The sequence below is a fragment of the Sinocyclocheilus grahami genome, unplaced genomic scaffold (assembly GCF_001515645.1).
Source record: "Sinocyclocheilus grahami isolate Dianchi unplaced genomic scaffold, SAMN03320097.WGS_v1.1 scaffold5.1, whole genome shotgun sequence".
In the NCBI taxonomy this organism is placed as follows: domain Eukaryota; kingdom Metazoa; phylum Chordata; class Actinopteri; order Cypriniformes; family Cyprinidae; genus Sinocyclocheilus; species Sinocyclocheilus grahami.
Genome location: NW_015505184.1, coordinates 2,392,517 through 2,411,465, shown reverse-complemented (window position 1 = coordinate 2,411,465; position 18,949 = coordinate 2,392,517). Strand labels below are relative to the sequence as shown.

The following is an 18,949-nucleotide window of genomic DNA, read 5'->3' as shown; positions in this document are numbered from 1 at the left end:
AGCCAAGTCATCAACCAGATACATTAAGAGCAATTATAATTTTCTTGGTTCGTCTTATTAATGTGGTCTGAAACTAGACCTGAGGTTATAAGAACAGGTTTGGAGAACCTTGTTTTGTTGGTTTGTTGTTCATCTTTAGGTCAATGCAGAGGGTGTTGGTGCTGTGAATGGCGGATAATTCACATGCACGCACGCTCTGTCTGTGGGCTTTATTACTGCACTCTTAAGCATGAGCTCTGTACAAAGACAGGTCTGGGCAGGGCTATTGTCTGTGCTTTTGCACTGGTTCCATCTTTTGTTCATATCTGTGCACTTGTCTAAACAAATCATATCAGCACAGTCATACAATACAATTTTTGTTTTTAGTTTCCTGCTTTGAAAACTTCTAAGATTAATCATTTTGGTGACAAATATGTAATAAAAAGCTCCTTTCATTAAATTCAAAGGTCCTTTTCATATCCATTGACTTTCTTTGAGAGTTGTTTACCAGCAGTTTTTAACTGGTGAATGGCGTTCTGAATAACATGGTCATGGACAGCCAGAGGAAACAACAAAACACTGCAAACTAAATAATAGAATGCAATTAACCATATAATCTTGCACATTATGTGTGTACTAGCAAAATGCATAGCTTATCAGCTTTTTAAAAGGGAGGGGAAAATGTTTTCTATACAGTTGTTACTGGCATCAAAGGTTGTGGGAACAGTTAAACTGGCACAGATATATGTCACTTGGTTGAAACTAGCCAAACTAGACTGATTCCAAAAACGGAGCAAAAGCCATGAGCAACAGTACAAATCTAAGATAAAATTAAAAGATAAAAAAGCGCCAACCTTGATGTCTTTTATGCAGTCAGTGAATAAATTAGTCATGCATCAACATTTCAGAAAACGATAATATTAGAATTTTTAATTGACATTTAATTAGCACTTTTCCAAGGACATTTTGAGCATGTCAGTGTCTATTTTGTGCACAAAACATGGATAAGCTCCAACAGGTAAACATGTCAGCAGTGTGAATGCACTTTATCATGACCAAAAATTATGCAAGAGTAGCAATATATAAAAACTGTTTGGCTGAAATGTCGAGAGACGGTTAATTGCCGAAGAACATCCCCATGAATGGTTTTATTTATCAACTGAGAAAATGACACCCTGAACATCAGTTACCCAACTGCTCAAATTTAATTTAAATTTTCAGCTAAATGAAAACTTTTATTTTGGTTTTAGTAAAAAAAAAAAAACATTTGGTGCATCACTATACATGTTAAAAAGGAATTAAAAACACAAATGAATAAATAATTGTGAAATTTATATTTATTTTAGTATTAAATAATAATAAATTTTATTGTTTGATTTTAAGGACATTTTTATTGGTACTTTCTGGTTGCCACTTGATGTAGCAAACCAGTCGATAACCATTATTTTACACTTTTTCCTTGTTACAAATGTTACATAACCTCCGAAAACCGTTTCGTAACATATTACTTAAAGCATTTATTTATATTGCATTATAAAACTAGTTTTAATGCATTAATTATGCATTATAATACTTATCAATTCATTGTTACACAATGCATTTTAAATTCGGTTATGATTATTGATTACAAGATGTAATGTACTGTATTACAACGCACGTTATGAATATTTATAATGTATTATAATGCATTTAATAACCCTTTATAATGCATTATACACAAAAGCTTTAAGTAAAGTTTTACCACCTTTTTTTTTACCCAAATTCTCTCTGATATGCTTTTTCGTTATATCCCTAGATCACAAGAGAGAGGCTCTACAGTGGCAGACAGCTGCCGGGAGGCCAAAGCCCAGTGCACACTCTGCCTCACAGTCCCATACATTCAGTCCAGGGCTCTATGTCTCCTCCTACACCTCGCTCCATGCCCTCCTCTCCTTCTAGGATCCCTTTCAGCCTCTCTGTTGCCATGCCTGGTGGTGCCACCTTACCCAGGGACCGTATGTCCAACGCACCCCCAAGTCGCTCTATCACCCCCTGCTCCAGTGCCATCCTGGAGCGACGGGACGTGAAACCGGATGAGGATCTGTGCAGCAAGAGCGCTCCTTTGTATTCAGAAGCGTACGGTTCACCTGAAGCCAGGCTCAGCGTCTCCTCATCACAAGGCAGCCATACTGGAGACGTCCCGGATGGGGCGGCGTACATCCAGCACCGCTCCTCCGTCAAGTCTGTCAGTGCGTACGCAGATGGCCAGGATCTGCAGCACTCCCTCTACAGACAGAAATCTCGCAAGTACAGTGAGAGTCAGCTCGCCTCCATGGGCTCCAAAACACCGCCTGCTTCTCCTCACAGGGTCAATGAGGTCAGAATGAGTGACATGCTCCCAGGCCAGAACTCCCACATGCCCTCACAAGGTGTGGCAGCGGAAAGAGCATCACCTGTGCATAGATCTTTCCGCAAGGACAGTAATGGGGCCGTGGAGGTGGCGACCAGGGTGAAAGGCAATGTGGCCTCCCCTGTTTTCGCCGACCTTCAGCCCAGTCACGGAGAGAGGCCATTTCAAGGACACGTGGCAGCCGGAGATCCTCAGAGGTGAGACTTTTTAAATTCCCTGCAGCTTATTGTGTTGTGAGATAACACAAAATGTGTTTCAGACACATGGTGCTCATGTGTATATTCTATTCTTTTCTATTATATTAAAACAAGGATACGGTGATAATACTACTGATGTTGTTATTTGTTCAAATAGAGCATGAGTAATCAAGGGCTGATGGGGAAAATAACAGAATAGTCATGTTGTGTAACTGAGAAAAAGGCAAGAGTTCCTCTGGGCAAAGGCCAAAATTTATATATATACTGCCATGCCTTGAATATCAAAGTACATCACAGTTTTGCCCTCAGGAACAGAGTAAGGCAATATCATTTGCTGGTCCCCCCTTTAGCATTGTTTGATACTCCTTAGATCCACAGTTGAATAGTATGTGATCATTTATGGAATTCTTTCTTTGTTGAAGTGAGTCATGTGACCTTTGTTTTGCAGTAAAAGAATAAAGGCAATGGAGCAGCAGATAGCCAGTCTTACTGGACTCGTTCAACACGCTCTTATGAAAGGGCCAAATACAAGTGCCAAAGAGACTTCCAGGTGGATGTTCACAGAAACATTTAATGTGATTCATAAATAGCATGAATCTAAATTGTATTATTATAATGTGAAGATAAAAACAGTATAATGAAAACTTTAAAATGAAGACTTACTGTTTTGTCTTTCTCTATAGTGAGAAACCGGTAAAGATGGAGTCTTTGGCACAGAATGGTGGTCAGTAAACGTTCAGTTATTGATTATAATGATGCTTCCTTTATCATTCCTTCTTGCTCCTGTGAATCATGGATCTGAATTTAATCTTAATTTAATCATATTTGTGTTGTTACCAGAGCAATAACTTCATAAATTGGTGTTTTTGTAACTAAAGACCCAGTTGTGCAGACAGACAGTGTTTCAGCACAGGTTCAGCCTCCTGTCAGAAACCCTGCTATATGCTCAATCCTCTCCACCTTCGGGAGAAACGTCTCTGACCTCAGACTGCAGCTCCATCAACTCAAACAGATGCAGGTACATGTGAAATTCAAATTGAAATGAGGTTCTGTCCAGGACATCTGATCTTTTTAAATGCTTGTCCTACAATATTATAATGTGTTATAATATTATTAATGCCATCGATCAAAACAGTATTTTGCAGTAGTTATGCAATAATTTAGTAGTGAAGCAACCAGCTTCACATATTTCATTTCTAAATAATACACTACTATTCAAAAGTTTGGGGTCAGTAAGATTTATAAAGAAGAAGAAAAGAAAAAGGATCAACGATCCATTAAATTGATCAAAGTAAAGTAATTTTTTATTACTAAAAATTCAGTTTCAAGTAAATACTGTTCTTTTGAATTTTCTATTCATCAAAAACCCCCGAAAAGAATAGTCGCTGTTTTCACTGATAATACTAAACATTGCTAATAATGAAAAATGTTTCTTGAGCACCAAATCAGCAAATTAGAATGATTTTTTAAGGATCATGTGACACTGAAGACAGGAGTAAGACTCGAAATTCAGCTTTGTCATCACAGGAATAGATTACATTTTAATTTAATTCAAGTTTATTTGTATAGCGCTTTTCACAATGCAAATCGTTGCAAAGCAACTTTACAGCAAATTAAGTTTCTACAATATTTAGTGGTAGCTTATCAGTGGTGACTGTCAGTTAATGTACATATGGCAGAAATGTACAGAAAAATCAATTAAAGACGTAATCAAACAGACGATGAACACTATTAACAGCAATTATTATATGATGCAATCAAACTTATAGCAACTTATATACATTTTAAAATGTATTAAAATAGGAAACAGTTATTTTATATTATAATTATACTTCACAGTATTACTCTTTACAGTATTTTTTTATCAAATAAATACAGAATTGTTGCACATAAGAGATTTAAAAAAAAAAAACATTAAAAACTCTTACCCAAACATTTGAATGGTAGTATATAAACACACAAACACATAATATATAATTATAGTAATGTGATGTAGCGTTATAATATACACATGAGTTATAATGAACAGTTGGTCAGAAAACAAGTGTGCTGATAGAGTTTTGCCTTGCATATACAGCTGCAAAACCAGGATGTCATGAGGCAGATGCTGCGACAGGCAGAGCAGGAGATCTCGGAGAGGTTTTCAGACATTGTGCTGCACCTTGAGGACCCCGTTCGAAGACAACGAGTCCAGGTGGAAGAAGACAGACACGGATATCTGGGCATGGAGGAGAGGGTTCTCGTACAGCTCGGGTAAGACAATAGGACAACATAATTTTTTATGTGACTCCTGATCCTGTTAAGACCCTGTTAATTACCCATGAAGAATTCATATGAACTGGTCATCTGTAGAATGTGAGAGACAGCTGTAGACGAACAGAACAAATGCTGCGATCTAGAGGGGAAAATCAGTGCACTGATTAGCTGCTGCAAACGAGCCAGATTTGATGCTGATTAAGTGCTCACGTCTAATCAAAGCTGAATTCTCCCTGATCCCCTGTACTAATTAATTATAATACCATGTCTCCAGTCAATGCTGAATGCACACTTTAATAAACAAAGTTCAGTGTAGGTTTTTAATAGATGTGAACAGAGGGGATTTTTACATTGTTAGTGCTATATTGAGTATTTTTCTAAAACCCATTTGCTGATGTAAACCTCGATTAAGTAAAACTAGTCATACCTTCATTGGGTGGAGATGTGTGCGATTGCATGAAACAACGCAGTGAATAATCCACTGTCCCAACCTGTCTCAAAAGAATAAGGCTTGTGAAAGGTTCTACGTGTTTCCTGTCACGATGAATGTGTGCTATCCTGAAGGGGAAATATAAGTCAGATTGCTTCAGAAATTAATCTGTGTTTAGTCACAATGTGAATGAAACCAGTGTTGCTATTCAGTTGTTAACGAAAACTAAAACGCTATAAAGTATCACTAGAAAAAAAGCAAGAAAATCACTTAAAGGGATAGTTCTAAGTTCTAGTACTAAGGGATAGTAGAAAATTCTGTCCTCATTTACTCACCCTCATGTCGTTCCAAACCTGTATGAGTTGCTTTCTTATGTTGAACACAAAAGAAGATATTTTGAAGATTGCTGGTAATCAAACAGTTGGTGGTTGCCATTGACTTCCATAGTATTTTTTTGACTATGGAAGTCAATGGCAACCACCAACTGTTTGATTACCAGCAATCTTATCCTATTAAAAGCATATATGTTAACTGAAAAAAAGGTTAACTAAAAAACTTGAATGAAAATTAAGAATGTTGCTTTAGCACCCAACTGAAATTAAATAATAGATGAAAGCTAAATATAAATATTTAAATAATTATAATAATGACAGGCACACAACAAAATTACTAACACTTATTAAAATTAAAGCTAAAAAAAAAAAATACTGTATTAGTAAATAAATAATACTAAAATTACACTGCATTAAATATACGAAGCATTTTATTCCAGTGACCAACAGATATCAGTTCAAAGAAATAATAACAACCCAGAAATGTAGTTACTGCCTTGCGTTAGATTATGCTATGGTGAGAATGATAACAAAAAGCAGGACTTGACATTATGCATGGGAAAACCCTTAAGACACCCCTCAGGTAAATTACACAAAACACAAACCATTTCCCACAGGGATGATCTCAGAGCATGTGTACTGGCTTGCAGATTCCTGCATGGCTGGCCCTGCTAAAGCCTGTTATATGCAGGTACTACTCATGATGACCAGCTTCAACAATTCACACATCGTAACCATTTCAAGACGAATGAAGTCAGAAAATCTGAGAAAGACATAGGTTATGATGATCTTCTGAAAGTATTTGGCTGAGGGCAGACTTTTGTTGCCAAATTTGCTTACACAGCCAAACTTCTCTGTATGTGAACTGTCAGTCAACAAACAAGACTAAATCACGTTAAACAGGTTTTGTAGAGTAAATGCAGCTTTAGTAAAAAAAGCAAAGAAAAATACTTGTTATATAGCATTAAAGTGACAATAAATGACACATCCTTGTAACAATGTCACAGAGAGCTGGAAAACTATGTGGAGATGCTCAAGAAAGAATCCACCTGTGCCATGAGCAATCGACCAGTCACTCTGAAGGATGTGGAGGAAGGGGCGGTCAACTTACGGAAAGTAGGAGAAGCTTTGGCTACACTCAAAGGTGATTGCATTTGTATTTATCCTCCCTGTGGACTTATATAATCATTTATTAATTATTATACACACTACCATTCAAAAGTTTAGGGTTAGTTTTTTTCTTTTTTTTTTGAAAGATACTTTTATTCAGCAAGGTATTAAGTGTAGATCTTTCTCTTGTATAATAATGAATGTCTTTTCAGGAGATTTCCCAGCCCTGCAGATGAAAATGCGTGCCGTGTTGAGGGTGGAGGTGGAGGCGGTGCGCTTCCTTAAGGAGGAGCCTCACAAAATGGACAGCATGCTAAAGAGAGTCAAAGCTCTGACTGACACTCTCAGTGGACTGAGAAGGTAAAACTCATGTACCATTTGAAATATTAAATTCCTTTCAAGCTTTGGCAGGTTCATTGTTAGGGTTTCTGTTTGTTGTAGATACGCCACTGAAAGCCACAACCATACTTCTGACCCAGTCCAAGTGAAGGCGTTACCAGCTGATTCAGTTTCCTTTGTGAAAGAGTACAGATCTCCAAAACCTGTTTGTGAGTCCCCCACCCCACAACCAAGATCACCTGCCAAAGTCAGCTGCTCGGAGCCCGTGCCCTCTTCTCCAGTCACTGTGCACCACATTCAGACGGCTCCCATCAGCACACACCACCCTAGTCCCCCGCTCACACCCACCCATGGCAGGGACTCCCCCACTGTGGCGAAGGTCAGTCCCAGGAGCAGAGAAAACAGCCCTGCCCTGCAAAAGAGAGCAGCTCCGCAGGGCCGGGAAGCTGTGCCAGCAACCGCTGCCATCAGCACGACTGAATCCTCCTCACCAGAGGAGATCTCTGTCAACACAAGCAGGCCCATGCCTGAAGAGGTGTGGTTCAACTGTGACTTTCACTTTTGATTGATTAAGATTCATGGATTGGCATCAACACAAGGATGTCTTATTTCTGTAACTCTCTGTTTATCTGCACACTCTTAAAAATAAATGTTATTTATTGGCATGGATGGTTCCATGAAGAACATTCATGAAACCTTTCCATTACACAAAAGGTTCGAAAAATGGTTCTTTTAAGAACTGTTCACTGAATATCAAAAATGGTTCTTCTATGGCATCACTGCAAATATCCCCTTTTTGGAATCTTTATTTTTAAGAGTCCAAGGAACTTCCTCTAAATACGCTATTACTAAATATTAATATATAGACTATATTAGCAAAATTTAGCTGACAAAGATAGATACATTTTCTCTTAAATATACTTAAATTAGCACATTTTGCTGACAAGAAAAGTTCAGTTTTCTTTCACACAAAACTCACTTTTAAACAATATAGCTTTCTGTTGGTTAGCATCAAGTGACTATTCTGAAAAGTAGCAAAATCTGCATGAAGAACTTTTTCGCCCTCACACGAAACTCCCCAATTGTGCCGATTCCTATTGAAATTACTTGCTGAACAATAGTAAATGTGACCCAGTAATTGTTTCCAACAAACTAACTTCTGTCTGGTTCTTCACAGGTTTCAAAACAGGCAGTAGAGGAGGACAAGTTTCACTCTACTGGACTACAAGCGGAAAAGGTCATGGAAAGGATCCTTCAGCAGACTCAGGCCAGCCTTATGAAGGCCATACCTGACCTGGAAGTGAGCAAACAGGTGGACAGTGCCCCCTCCCAACCACCCAGCATCTTGCCAGATGAGGTGGACTCTCCACTTCCTGTGTCTCCACACCCTGGTATGTCTGTCCACTCATATGAACCTGCATATAAACAATTCATTCAGATTTTAGGACATATATAACACTAAATGGGGATCTGGGTGAATGACATATAAGAGTGTCCACGATAAAAAGCACAGAGATGTGTTCTTTGTATTCAAGTTGGTTTCATATGTTTTTTTGTTTGTTTTTATTGTTTTTAAACAAATCTTGCTCAAGAAAAGTTTAAATGTAATGACTTTTGAATGAATTTAATGAAATTTGAAACTTAAGCAAAAATCACAGCTTTGAATTCAAAATATGTTTTTTGTGTGGTTCGTGTTGTGTTTCTGCAAAAATAATAGCTCTATGGTTTAACATTTGAGAGTTAAAACAGCCATTAATATTATTAGCATTGTTTTTACTGTTGTTCTGTAAAATAAATGTATATTATTATTATTAAATACTGGACTTTTTTATTTTAAAACGGAATTCTATTAATGTTATAGTAATATATTTCTTTATTGGTTTATTTAATTTTTATAATGTAATATTATTGTATAGTCACACTGAATGGGTACCAAAAAACCAACAACAACAGGGTGAATGTGGCCTTGAGACCGAGTAAAAGAAAGCCACTGGGATGCGGGGTCATGTCTTTGTCAGCTTTTTCACCCCTGATGAGTTCGCATACCTGTAAAAGTAAAAAAAAAACTCATGCTTTGCAAAAATAAATACGCTTTTTAAGTTAAATATTTTTAAGTTTTGGGGTCATACTACATTACAACCTGAACTATTATGATATTTTTATTATATGAAATTATTTAATATTTTAGAAGCCTTGACACAGTCATTAAAGGCTGCAGGGGTTCTTTCTATCATTTCCTGTTTTATGTTTTTTCTGCATGCTGGTTTGATCACGTTTTTTTTTTTATATTACAGTATGCCTTGTTGTTGTTTTATTAATAATCCCAGATTAGTTGGTTCAGATCTAACCTCTGGAGGATTTAATATCGAGGCACTCTTTATCTAACTTCAAACAGAAGCCGCACCACAGGATGGACCCAAAGCAGATAAACCAGTCCAGACCAGTTTGGAGAGGCCACAGAAGCCGACCATAGAGAAGCCCCACAGGGCCAGTGTTGACAGAGTACAGCCCAACCCTGAAACGGCCAGCAAATCGCCTCCCCCTCCCCCTCCACGCAGATTCTACCCCTCTGGAACTGGACTCACCACTGGACGTTCAGGAGAGGTGATCTACTCCACCCGGAAAGAGTCCACCAGCGCACAGGTGCTTGAGTCGTGCTTTTTCAGCTTCTTCTAATTAAGATCACACACCATTATTCATGTGACTTAGGCCTTGCTGAGCCGCATTCCCAGACAACATGACAATTGTCATTACTATTATTTGAAAACAATACATCTATCATACAGTGTACCTACTACGTGTAGAAATTTCATTGTGCTATATTTTGCCTGGGTGTGCCGTGCGCTTCATATTGTGTCCTTGTTTTTGTGAATAATAATGACGGGAAGTCACGGTAGAGATTCTGCTGCTTTTGTTGATTTGAAAGACATAATGGAGGGTGAGGGTCGGTCACACTCGGCTGGTTGTTTTGGCTATAGGAGGGTGAAGAGGAGGCCCCGAAGCCCAAACCCTTGCGTGTGCCCCCAGAGGTCAAGCCCAAGCCCCGCACCCCTCCTCCTGTCAACACCTCCACCTTACAAGATGAAGAGGATGAAGGAGATAAGATCATGGCTGAGCTACAGGTGAGCAAACCACCATCGTCCTCACAGGAGACACTCACACAAAGACATAAACACACACTTGTTCTTTTACAAACACACAGGACGTCTGAGACATGTCAGGGGTGTTAAGGGACAAATATTGAGCCCCTACAAACTTCAAACAGCCACACCAGTGTCAACATTTACATGGAAGCATCAAAATGAGGGCACTCTCAGAAGTTTGACTTGTGCTGCCCTCTATTGTTGAGAATGGGTAGGATTTACTATAAATCTGTGTCATCATGAATTCGATTTTATTTTTATTAGGAATAAAAGTAATAAATCAACAGCGTAGAGTGGCCTCAGAAAGTGTTTGTAAACGTCACACTGAAAAATGTATGAATGTCATTGTATTAGCTAACAAAATATTAAAGGAAACCAGGTGCAATTTATTTTAAAGAAAAATAGCTCAAAAAATACAAGTCTTTTAAACCAATAAGAAACTAAATAAAATAAAACGAAAAAAAATGAAATAAAATGCTCTACAAAAATATAATCAAAGAGATAAAATCCATAATAATATATATAATAAATTACTCAAAAAGTTAAAAAAGACTAAGTAGTGTAAATAGGATTATGCATTTGTTGTGCAACAGCATTATTGAATAGTGGTTATAAATGAATGAATGATTATACATTTACATGAATGAATATACCTGAATGAATATGTGTATATAGGCTTATAATGAAATAAAGTATATGTAAAATTACTTTATTATTAGATTGTAAAAATGAAAAGTGAAATGAGTTCTGAGAAAAAAACAGTTCAGTTCATTTCTGTTTGACATCTCAAAATTGCACAACCACAGGACAGAAAGCTCACCTATACACAGCCGCAGCACCTAATGCCCATACCCTTACCCCTCTTCAGGTGTTTCAGAAGTGCACAAAAAAAGATTTACAGCCCAGATATATTGTTGATCTCACATCCCGTAAGCCCTCAGACATTGAGATGGAGCCTGGGCTTTCCCTGTCTTACCACACAAAGGTAACGGACGTGATGTGTGCTAACTCCCTGTCGCAGTTTAACAACTGCTCACATGAGCAGTCAAGTCCCATAACCTCCCGCTCTACTGACACTAATACGCATCACCCATACTGATGTACTGACATACTGATGCACGTCAATGCCTGACAGTAGCCCCTCATCAAGAGAGGGCGTAATACGTTTGAATGTGTCTAACACTGGTCTGTCACTCACACTCTCCTGCTGAATGCTAATAGATACAGCTGTAGAAGATGGGCTGGGTCAGAGTGACTGGAGTGTTGGAAAGGCCATTCAGCGCTCTGACTTCTGACCTTTTCCTTTTTTAGCATTCAGAGTTCACTTTGAAAAAGGACCAGAATGTCCACCATAAAGAGATATAAAGATATAATATTATTGCTTTGTAAATATAACTAAAATATGTAAAATATTTTATAAAAAAAATACATGTTTGTAATATTAATAATATTTTAAAAAATAATATTTAATACTTTTTTATTAAATATATATATTTTTTTTTTAAAGTGATGTTTTGGGCTCTACAAACATATAAGGGATATATAATATTTTCATCTCTATGCATGTTTTAATGTGCAATAAATGTATATATTTGTGTTTAACTTTAGTATTTATAATATTTTTAGTCCTACAGACCAACAGTGCCAGGGTTTTCAAAACAGGAATGATATTTCTATATTCTTGAGTGTCTATACAAAGACTAGATACAAGTCACTTTCTCCATTAAAATATTATGTTTAAAAATAAACCAAAAAAATGAAGCATGTGTTTTCCAGCAAACTCTATCACCATCAAACATCTTTGCATGGAAAATGCTATGCATACAGTTTCACTGCTCCCTCACCATAAATACATTATTTTGAAGCAATGCTTGACAACATATAGCAGTCCTTAGTAAACTAAGGATGAAAGCGAAACTAAACTCTAGATGGCGCCATTGATCTCCTTTGTAATGTTTCGCTCTGCATTGTACCGACTAGCTGGATATATTAATTTGAGAATGTAAATAAAGGTCTCTGTGCTAACAAACTGTCTTAGCAGACCACCTCTCACCTATCTGAAGAAGGAGCACTATCTGAAAGTAGGGAATATAGTGCAACACCTGGTTCACCTGGGGTAAATATCATTTGTTTTACTGTTTCCATTAGTTTTATGTGTGATTTAAGAGCATGTATACACATTGTATTCACTTTGACTTTAATATGTTGTTTGAAGTCCAAAGAATTCTTGATTTCTTTGTCAGGTCATGTATTATATCACTGGAACAAAAACATCAAGGCAGAGCACCTCTAGGCCAGATGACCTAAAGGAACCCAAGGAAGCAACTTTTTCTCCTTCAAAGGTTGCACCTGAGAATGCTTCTGACCTTTCCCAGCAGCAAAAATGGTTAAAATCAAATGACTTATCTGTAATTTCACTTCAGACAAGCCAATCAGTCAAGGAGGTCCAAAGCAAGCTAAATAATATTCATGAAGTGCCATCTGGCCCATTTAACTCTTTAAGGAACAGCACAGAAGCTGAAAAAGGGGCATCGCTCATTAATCCCAAAGAGTTCAAGACTGAATCAGTGCTGAAGTCCCTAAAGCAGGTGGTTCCCACCCCTTCAGAGAAAGTTTCACCTGTTGAGGAGAAGTTAGAGCAGCAGATACTGCGTACATCCTCTGATGCACCTGTTCTGGATAAGTCAATAAAGCATGGGCATCGCACAACCACTGTTCAAGTTACACTTGTTAGCAAGTGTCTACAAAGTGCTGAACTTCAGGTTCACTCACCAGTCCATCAGCCCAACACTGAAGCCTCATTTTCAACACAACCGAATAACCATGACAATGAGCAGAATGTAACAAAGAGATCATCTGAAGATCAGGCCAGATACACTGAGGAGGCCAGTCTAAGTCCAGACCTCCCAGGAGAAGAAGGTCCTCCTCCACCAAATAACATTGCCTTCAGGATCACTAAAACCAAGGTACAGGCTCTATCAACTGGAGAGTACCAACAGCTGGTAAACAGTAAAGGCACAGATGTCCAAACTCTTAAAGTGGGCTCAGAACCAACCCTATCTGCCCCCGAGGACTCTGGATTTGACAAGAAGCCGGTTATCATCATTTTTGACGAGCCTATGGATATCTGTCAGGCCTACAAGCGACTGTCCACCGTCTTTGAGTGTGAAGAAGAGCTGGAGAGGGTGCTATCGGAGGAGAGGATAGATGAAGAGAACGAGGAGGAAGTGGAAGCCAACTCAAACAGTCAGGTCGGTCAGATAACACCTAGAAGTAATCTAGATCAGTGCAGAACTGAGAATAGTGTAAACAGTCAGAGAAGTAGTAGTGTTCCAGTGCCTCTACAACAGCAGAGTTCCTTTGAGAGTCCTGCTCTTACCGTTGAAGAAGGAGACAAGACAGAATCTCCTAAAGATGCGAAAAAGAAATTCAAATTTAAGTTCCCAAAGAAGCAGCTTGCAGCTATTGGTCAGGCTCTTCGTACGGGGACAAAAACTGGCAAAAAGACACTGCAGGTAGTTGTCTACGAGGATGAAGAGGAACCAGATGGAACCGTGACGGAGCTCAAAGAAGCTAAAAGGTTTGAGATCAAGTCCCACGCAGACTCTGGTTCTACCAGCCCTAGATCTTTGTCGCAAAACCAGACCACCACATCACAGAGCACCAAAGACAGAACTGAGGAACTCCGTAAGACTACTTATCAAACATTAGACAGCCTTGAGCAGACCATAAAGCAGTTAGAAAACACCATAAGTGATATTGGGCCTACGTTGGTTTCTGAAGTCTCCCGCAAGGAGGAATCAAAAGCGAAGAGAATGGCCAGTGATGCAGAACCGGAGGAGGGCAGTCCCACAAAAAAGCCAGCACCTCTGAAGCCCAAACCCCACAAGTCATCTCTGCAAAAGAGATCCAAAACACAGTCTCGATCCTCCTCAAGCACGTCCACTTCCTCCAGTTCCTCCAGCAGTAAACAGGTCTTTCTCAACTCCTTTGCACCCTTCTGCTGGTGGCCTGACTTTCTAACCAATGACTTAAATCAACTTTGAATGTGTTTCATAGGTGTCTTCGGGTGAACGCACTTGGGAACACTCTGTTTTGGGGGCTCTGTGTGATTTCAGTGGACATGATTATGGACTTGGTGTTTTTCTCTTTTAAACCACTGTCTACTTTCACTATTCCGACTTTCAATGAGGTTGAATCCACAAACCGTTTTTCTCTCTGAGCGTCTCGCTCTGATCTATTTTGGGATTAATAAAGTGCATGTACTGTGGTTGGGATATTGGTGGTACACTTGAGCATGCTGCCTGTATCTTTCTCTTCCCAATCATGTCTACAAATGAGAAATCTTTAAAAGCTTTTTCCTCATTCTGTCGTGTACTTGTCAAGCGCCTCGATCCTTTGCTGACATTGTTTCCTTATTGATCTTTGCAGAACTCTGGTGACTCGTCTGCTTCGAGTCGGATTTCCTCACCCAAGTCTCGCCAGCAGCCAGCAGGGAGTGTGGAAAAACCCGGAAAACCTCAAAAGCTCCAGGACTCCCAGAGGCAATTCCGTCAGGTAGTTTTACTGTAGGGCAGTGTTAAGGCATGAAGACAGATGGGAAAAGTCTTTGAGTATGATGATATGATGATCTTTCTTCCCCTACAATTCATCGCAACCAACTCCTTGTGCATGTTTATCATTTACACATAGACACTTTCAAGATATGCGTCTTTTTTTTTTTTTTTTTACCAACCCTTGCGCTCCCTGGGAATCGAACCTGCGACCTTGCTGTTGTTAGCACTATGCTCTACCAATTGAGCTATACAGGAAAACTGCATGATTGTTGTTATCCAACAGTCAATCGTAAGAGCAAACACTAGGAACTACTGTTTTAGTTGGGGAGTGCTGGTTTATTTTTCCACTTCTTTGGATTATGAAGATATTTTGAAGAACCTGGTGCCCAAATTCCTCCTTTTATTCCTTCTCTCTTTACTGCTTAATGTGTGAAATTGACTGTGAGAGAAAAAAAACAAAATTATACCTTTTGTTACAAGAGTAATATTTTTGTTGGTGTTGTACTGTAGAATATTTTTATGGCATATAGAGCTCTATATTTTCATGTATATGTGTTATCATCCTACTTGACTTTCCATGTCTTCCGGCATCTTTGTTCACAGGCTAACGGGAGTGCTATGAAAGCTGGTGGGAATAGTAAACATGCTTTCCTTGCTTTGCCTGCTTCTAAGATCCCAGCTTTTATACCTAGCTCATGGAAGTGTAGCTCAACCCGTGCTGCTCGTTCTAGGCTTACTAACCAAACCTCTTCCTCTTCTTCTAAGTCCTCTATCCCATGTCTCAGCCTGAGCTGGCCTAGCTGTAGACCCGTCTCGCCCTCTCAGCGGCCTGAAGGTCAAAACCTAACCCTCCCTCCGCAGACTCAAAAAGGCCAGTCCTGCTCCTATTCCTACTCATCCTCTAGCTCATACTCTTCCTCCTCCTCCTCTGTCTCTCCGACCTCTACTTCCTCTTCTTCATCCCCTTCCTCTCCATCCCTCCTGTCTCCCACTGCCATGTGCCGGGGAGGTGGAGCTGTACACATGCCCAGCTTCAGCAGCCGCATGTCTCTGAAGGCCAGCAGTGGCCAAGCCACTATCACACCAGCATCTTTTACTGGGAACATGGCATGAGCTGTCCATTTCTCTCTTTTGCTCAGTCTGGTGGTATTTAAGGTGTAACAGAAATAATGATTTAGTTATGCTGTGTATTTGGGGTGGTGTTATTGTCTTTGTGCACTTCCACTGAAATCCACAAGTGGTTCAGAGCCGCATATTTTGGATTTTGTTTTGGTATATGTGAGGGATTAAGCTTGACAGTGTTGGCTTTTTATTTTATAGAAGTGCGTTTGTTTACTTACATGAACTATGTATAATATGCATTTAGCCGTATATTAGTGGGATCCAAAAGACTGTAGTGATGAAAACAAAACCTTCATAGAACCTTGATAAAATCTTTTTTTGTTTTGTTTTAGGATTTTCTTAAAGGGATCATATGATGTTGCTAAAAAGAACATTATTTTGTGTATTTGGTGTTATGAAATGTGTTTATGTGGTTTAAGGTTAAATGAACACATTATTTTCCACATTTTCCTACTGTACATTATTGTTTCTCCTCTATGCCCCGCCTTTCTGAAACGCGTCGATTTTTTACAAAGCTCATCGGTCTGAAAAGCGAGGTGTGCTGTGATTGGCCAGCTATCCAGTGCATTGTGATTGGCCGAATACCTCAAGCGTGTGACGGAAATGTTACGCCCCTTTCCATACTGTGATGCCGTGTCCCGGCGCAACGAGACAAAAACATTAAAACCCATTATAAACGAGCCATTTGTTGCATCCAGTGGGGACATAATTATGGATTATAATGACTTGTACTGTGTTTTTACGTGTTGCATCGCGCCGCGTAAACATAAAACCATGTCTGCATTTGTGATCAGAGAAATGACAAACAACAAGTGTTACCCTACACTGCTCAAAACTCACGTTTGAATCATCAGTGGCAAATTCTTTAAATATGAAAACGTACTTACAGTCTGTGAGTCAGAACAGCCGGCATTGTAGTCTACTCTCCCAGGATCAGGAAACAGTCCTCCATAAAATGCGCTGCACGCATCTGAATATTTGGGTTGAACTGTTCTGGAACAGTGTTGTAAATACAACTTAACCACTAATTTCTAGTCGTGTCCTCTTTTGGAAGGCCAAACAAAGTATTTTCGCTTTCTCAATGAAACACACAGCGGGCTTGAGTGAGCGGAGGCCGGCGGACTTGATTGAGGAACGGCCGGCGTGCTTGCGGCAACCACATGTGACGACCCCGGGCTAGATTCCGCTTCGTCCACGGTGAAAGCCGATCCGGCGATCCACAGCGCGAAGGTGATGTATTTCCTCAGCGACCAGCACGGATCAGCTCTAGGCATGACGAAGCAGATATCGTCCTCTTTTGGAAGGCCAAACAAAGTAGTTTCGCTTTCACAACGAAACACACAGCGTCTTCACGACATGGCGGCGGCGGCAACAACAATACTACAGCGAGAATAAAAGTTACACCTTCTTTCTTTGCGTGAACATTTGGGTGGCGTTATGCAAATATTCCCACATCGTGACATAGACATGTGGGGGCGTGTTAGAACGAGCCGTTTTAGGAAGGCGTGGTTGACTCTTAACTTTTATAAAAAATATCTCTTTGGATTTGAGACTTTAGTCTTTGCAACTTTACAGATCTTCTTTATGAACCAAGAGCTTGTAACACTCCAAAGAGAAAGGAAAAGTTGAAATCGCATCATATGACTCCTTTAAGGGTTTTTACAAAAAAAAAGTAGGATTCTGCTATTCTTCTGGGTCATTAGAAGCAAATGACTGGGTCAACAAAGCAAATTTGTAACTTTGTACACATTATCAGATGTTCATGCTTCTGTTGAAGCACAAGGTGCTCTATTGATCATAGCAAATCATGCTAGAGAACATGATTATCAGGTTTTAGACAAACTTTAATTATTATAATTTTATGTAAAATATGGTGTACTAAATATTAAAAATGCAGTTCCACCAGATGTTTCAGACTTTTGGAGCCCAGCTCTGTATATATCAGAAATGCTTTAACAGGTGTGAGGTGATTGATTTGACAGTTTGAAAAGGATTTAACCAAATTTAATCTGAATTGTTGTTTTTTTTTGCCTCTAGTGCACTGCCAGTTTTAACAATATGCAGTTTGTAGTGTTTTGCCATAAAACCAAAGTTGTGTTTTTCATTTTAAAACAAAGGTGTATATAGAGTAGTGTGAGTGGATGATGTGCAACCACCGTAGTGGTTCAGTAGCCTAGTTTTGTGTTTCTTTATTCTTGTTCTCCTTCAAGTAGCTCATGTCAAATGCCAAACAATATAGTGATTTACATGCTAAATTGCTAAATATTATTCTCAAAAAGATTGGCTATGAAAATAATATTTTAAAATGCCAAATTTAAATCCTATGCATGCTTTTCAGATATTTAACCATGGATACTGCAAAGGTAAATGCTGTAAATATTACCTCTGATTTTGTAATACTGTATAAATTGTACAAAAAAAGTGTTTGGAAGAAAATGCTCGCCGGAGATGTTTATCAAATAAAGGGCTTCCAGTGTATCGTAATTAATTTTTTTTGTGTTTTTATTTAAATGTATGTGAATGTGTGAAATGTCTGCCAAATACATATTTTAAGCAAGGATGCAGAACAGGATTCAAAGCAAATGTTAAAACATCACACCTGTCTCTCTAGCAAACATAAATCAGTTTAACCCGTTTCAAGGCCTGATTAAACCATTTGAAAACTGATGACAGCACTTCCAGTTTCTATCACTTCAGTATTCAACTGCAGAGGGCAGCACTGACTTGCAGAAAAGAGACATGCTGTAATAATCTAAAGCTCAATTGGAAGAACCTTTTAATATTTATTAATTGCTCATTTCGTATTTGTTGTAATCTTGCTTTTTTTGGCATAGGTGGACTTTGGAAAAAATATTGACTCAGTAAAAAAAATACTGACCTGTACAAAATCCCAGCAGCTGACAATAATTTTTTTTTACCACTTGAAGTAATATGCCTTACTATAATATACTTTGGATGTGATGCTGCCAGAGTAGCCCATTACTGTTACAGACCTTTAAGTAACAATTTAAGAACGGCTATATTGAGATATCAGATAAACTGAAGTGGGGATCTTAAACACAAGTCTTTAAAAATGGGTTTCAAAAGCCATTTTAG

General features: G+C 38.8%; 1 protein-coding gene across 5 annotated transcripts in view; it reads left to right on the top strand.

Moving 5' to 3' along the window:
- The window catches only part of kiaa1217 (KIAA1217 ortholog), a 62,885-nt gene extending 46,663 nt beyond the window's left edge, over positions 1–16,222 (top strand). For 2 of the 5 annotated variants that reach the window (XM_016271054.1, XM_016271086.1), the window contains 16 exons: positions 1,775–2,565; positions 3,014–3,115; positions 3,249–3,289; positions 3,444–3,583; positions 4,643–4,818; positions 6,591–6,727; positions 6,906–7,053; positions 7,135–7,567; positions 8,210–8,423; positions 9,428–9,675; positions 10,011–10,154; positions 11,044–11,160; positions 12,214–12,291; positions 12,419–14,149; positions 14,607–14,732; positions 15,335–16,222. In XM_016271054.1, coding sequence (XP_016126540.1) covers positions 1,775–2,565; positions 3,014–3,115; positions 3,249–3,289; positions 3,444–3,583; positions 4,643–4,818; positions 6,591–6,727; positions 6,906–7,053; positions 7,135–7,567; positions 8,210–8,423; positions 9,428–9,675; positions 10,011–10,154; positions 11,044–11,160; positions 12,214–12,291; positions 12,419–14,149; positions 14,607–14,732; positions 15,335–15,844 — 5,136 coding nt within the window. In that variant the 3' untranslated portion in view covers positions 15,845–16,222. The remainder of the gene's footprint in view (positions 1–1,774; positions 2,566–3,013; positions 3,116–3,248; positions 3,290–3,443; positions 3,584–4,642; positions 4,819–6,590; positions 6,728–6,905; positions 7,054–7,134; positions 7,568–8,209; positions 8,424–9,427; positions 9,676–10,010; positions 10,155–11,043; positions 11,161–12,213; positions 12,292–12,418; positions 14,150–14,606; positions 14,733–15,334) is intronic. The other 3 variants (XM_016271063.1, XM_016271078.1, XM_016271071.1) reach the window with 3 other exon arrangements.
- Positions 16,223–18,949: the final 2,727 nt, after the last annotated feature.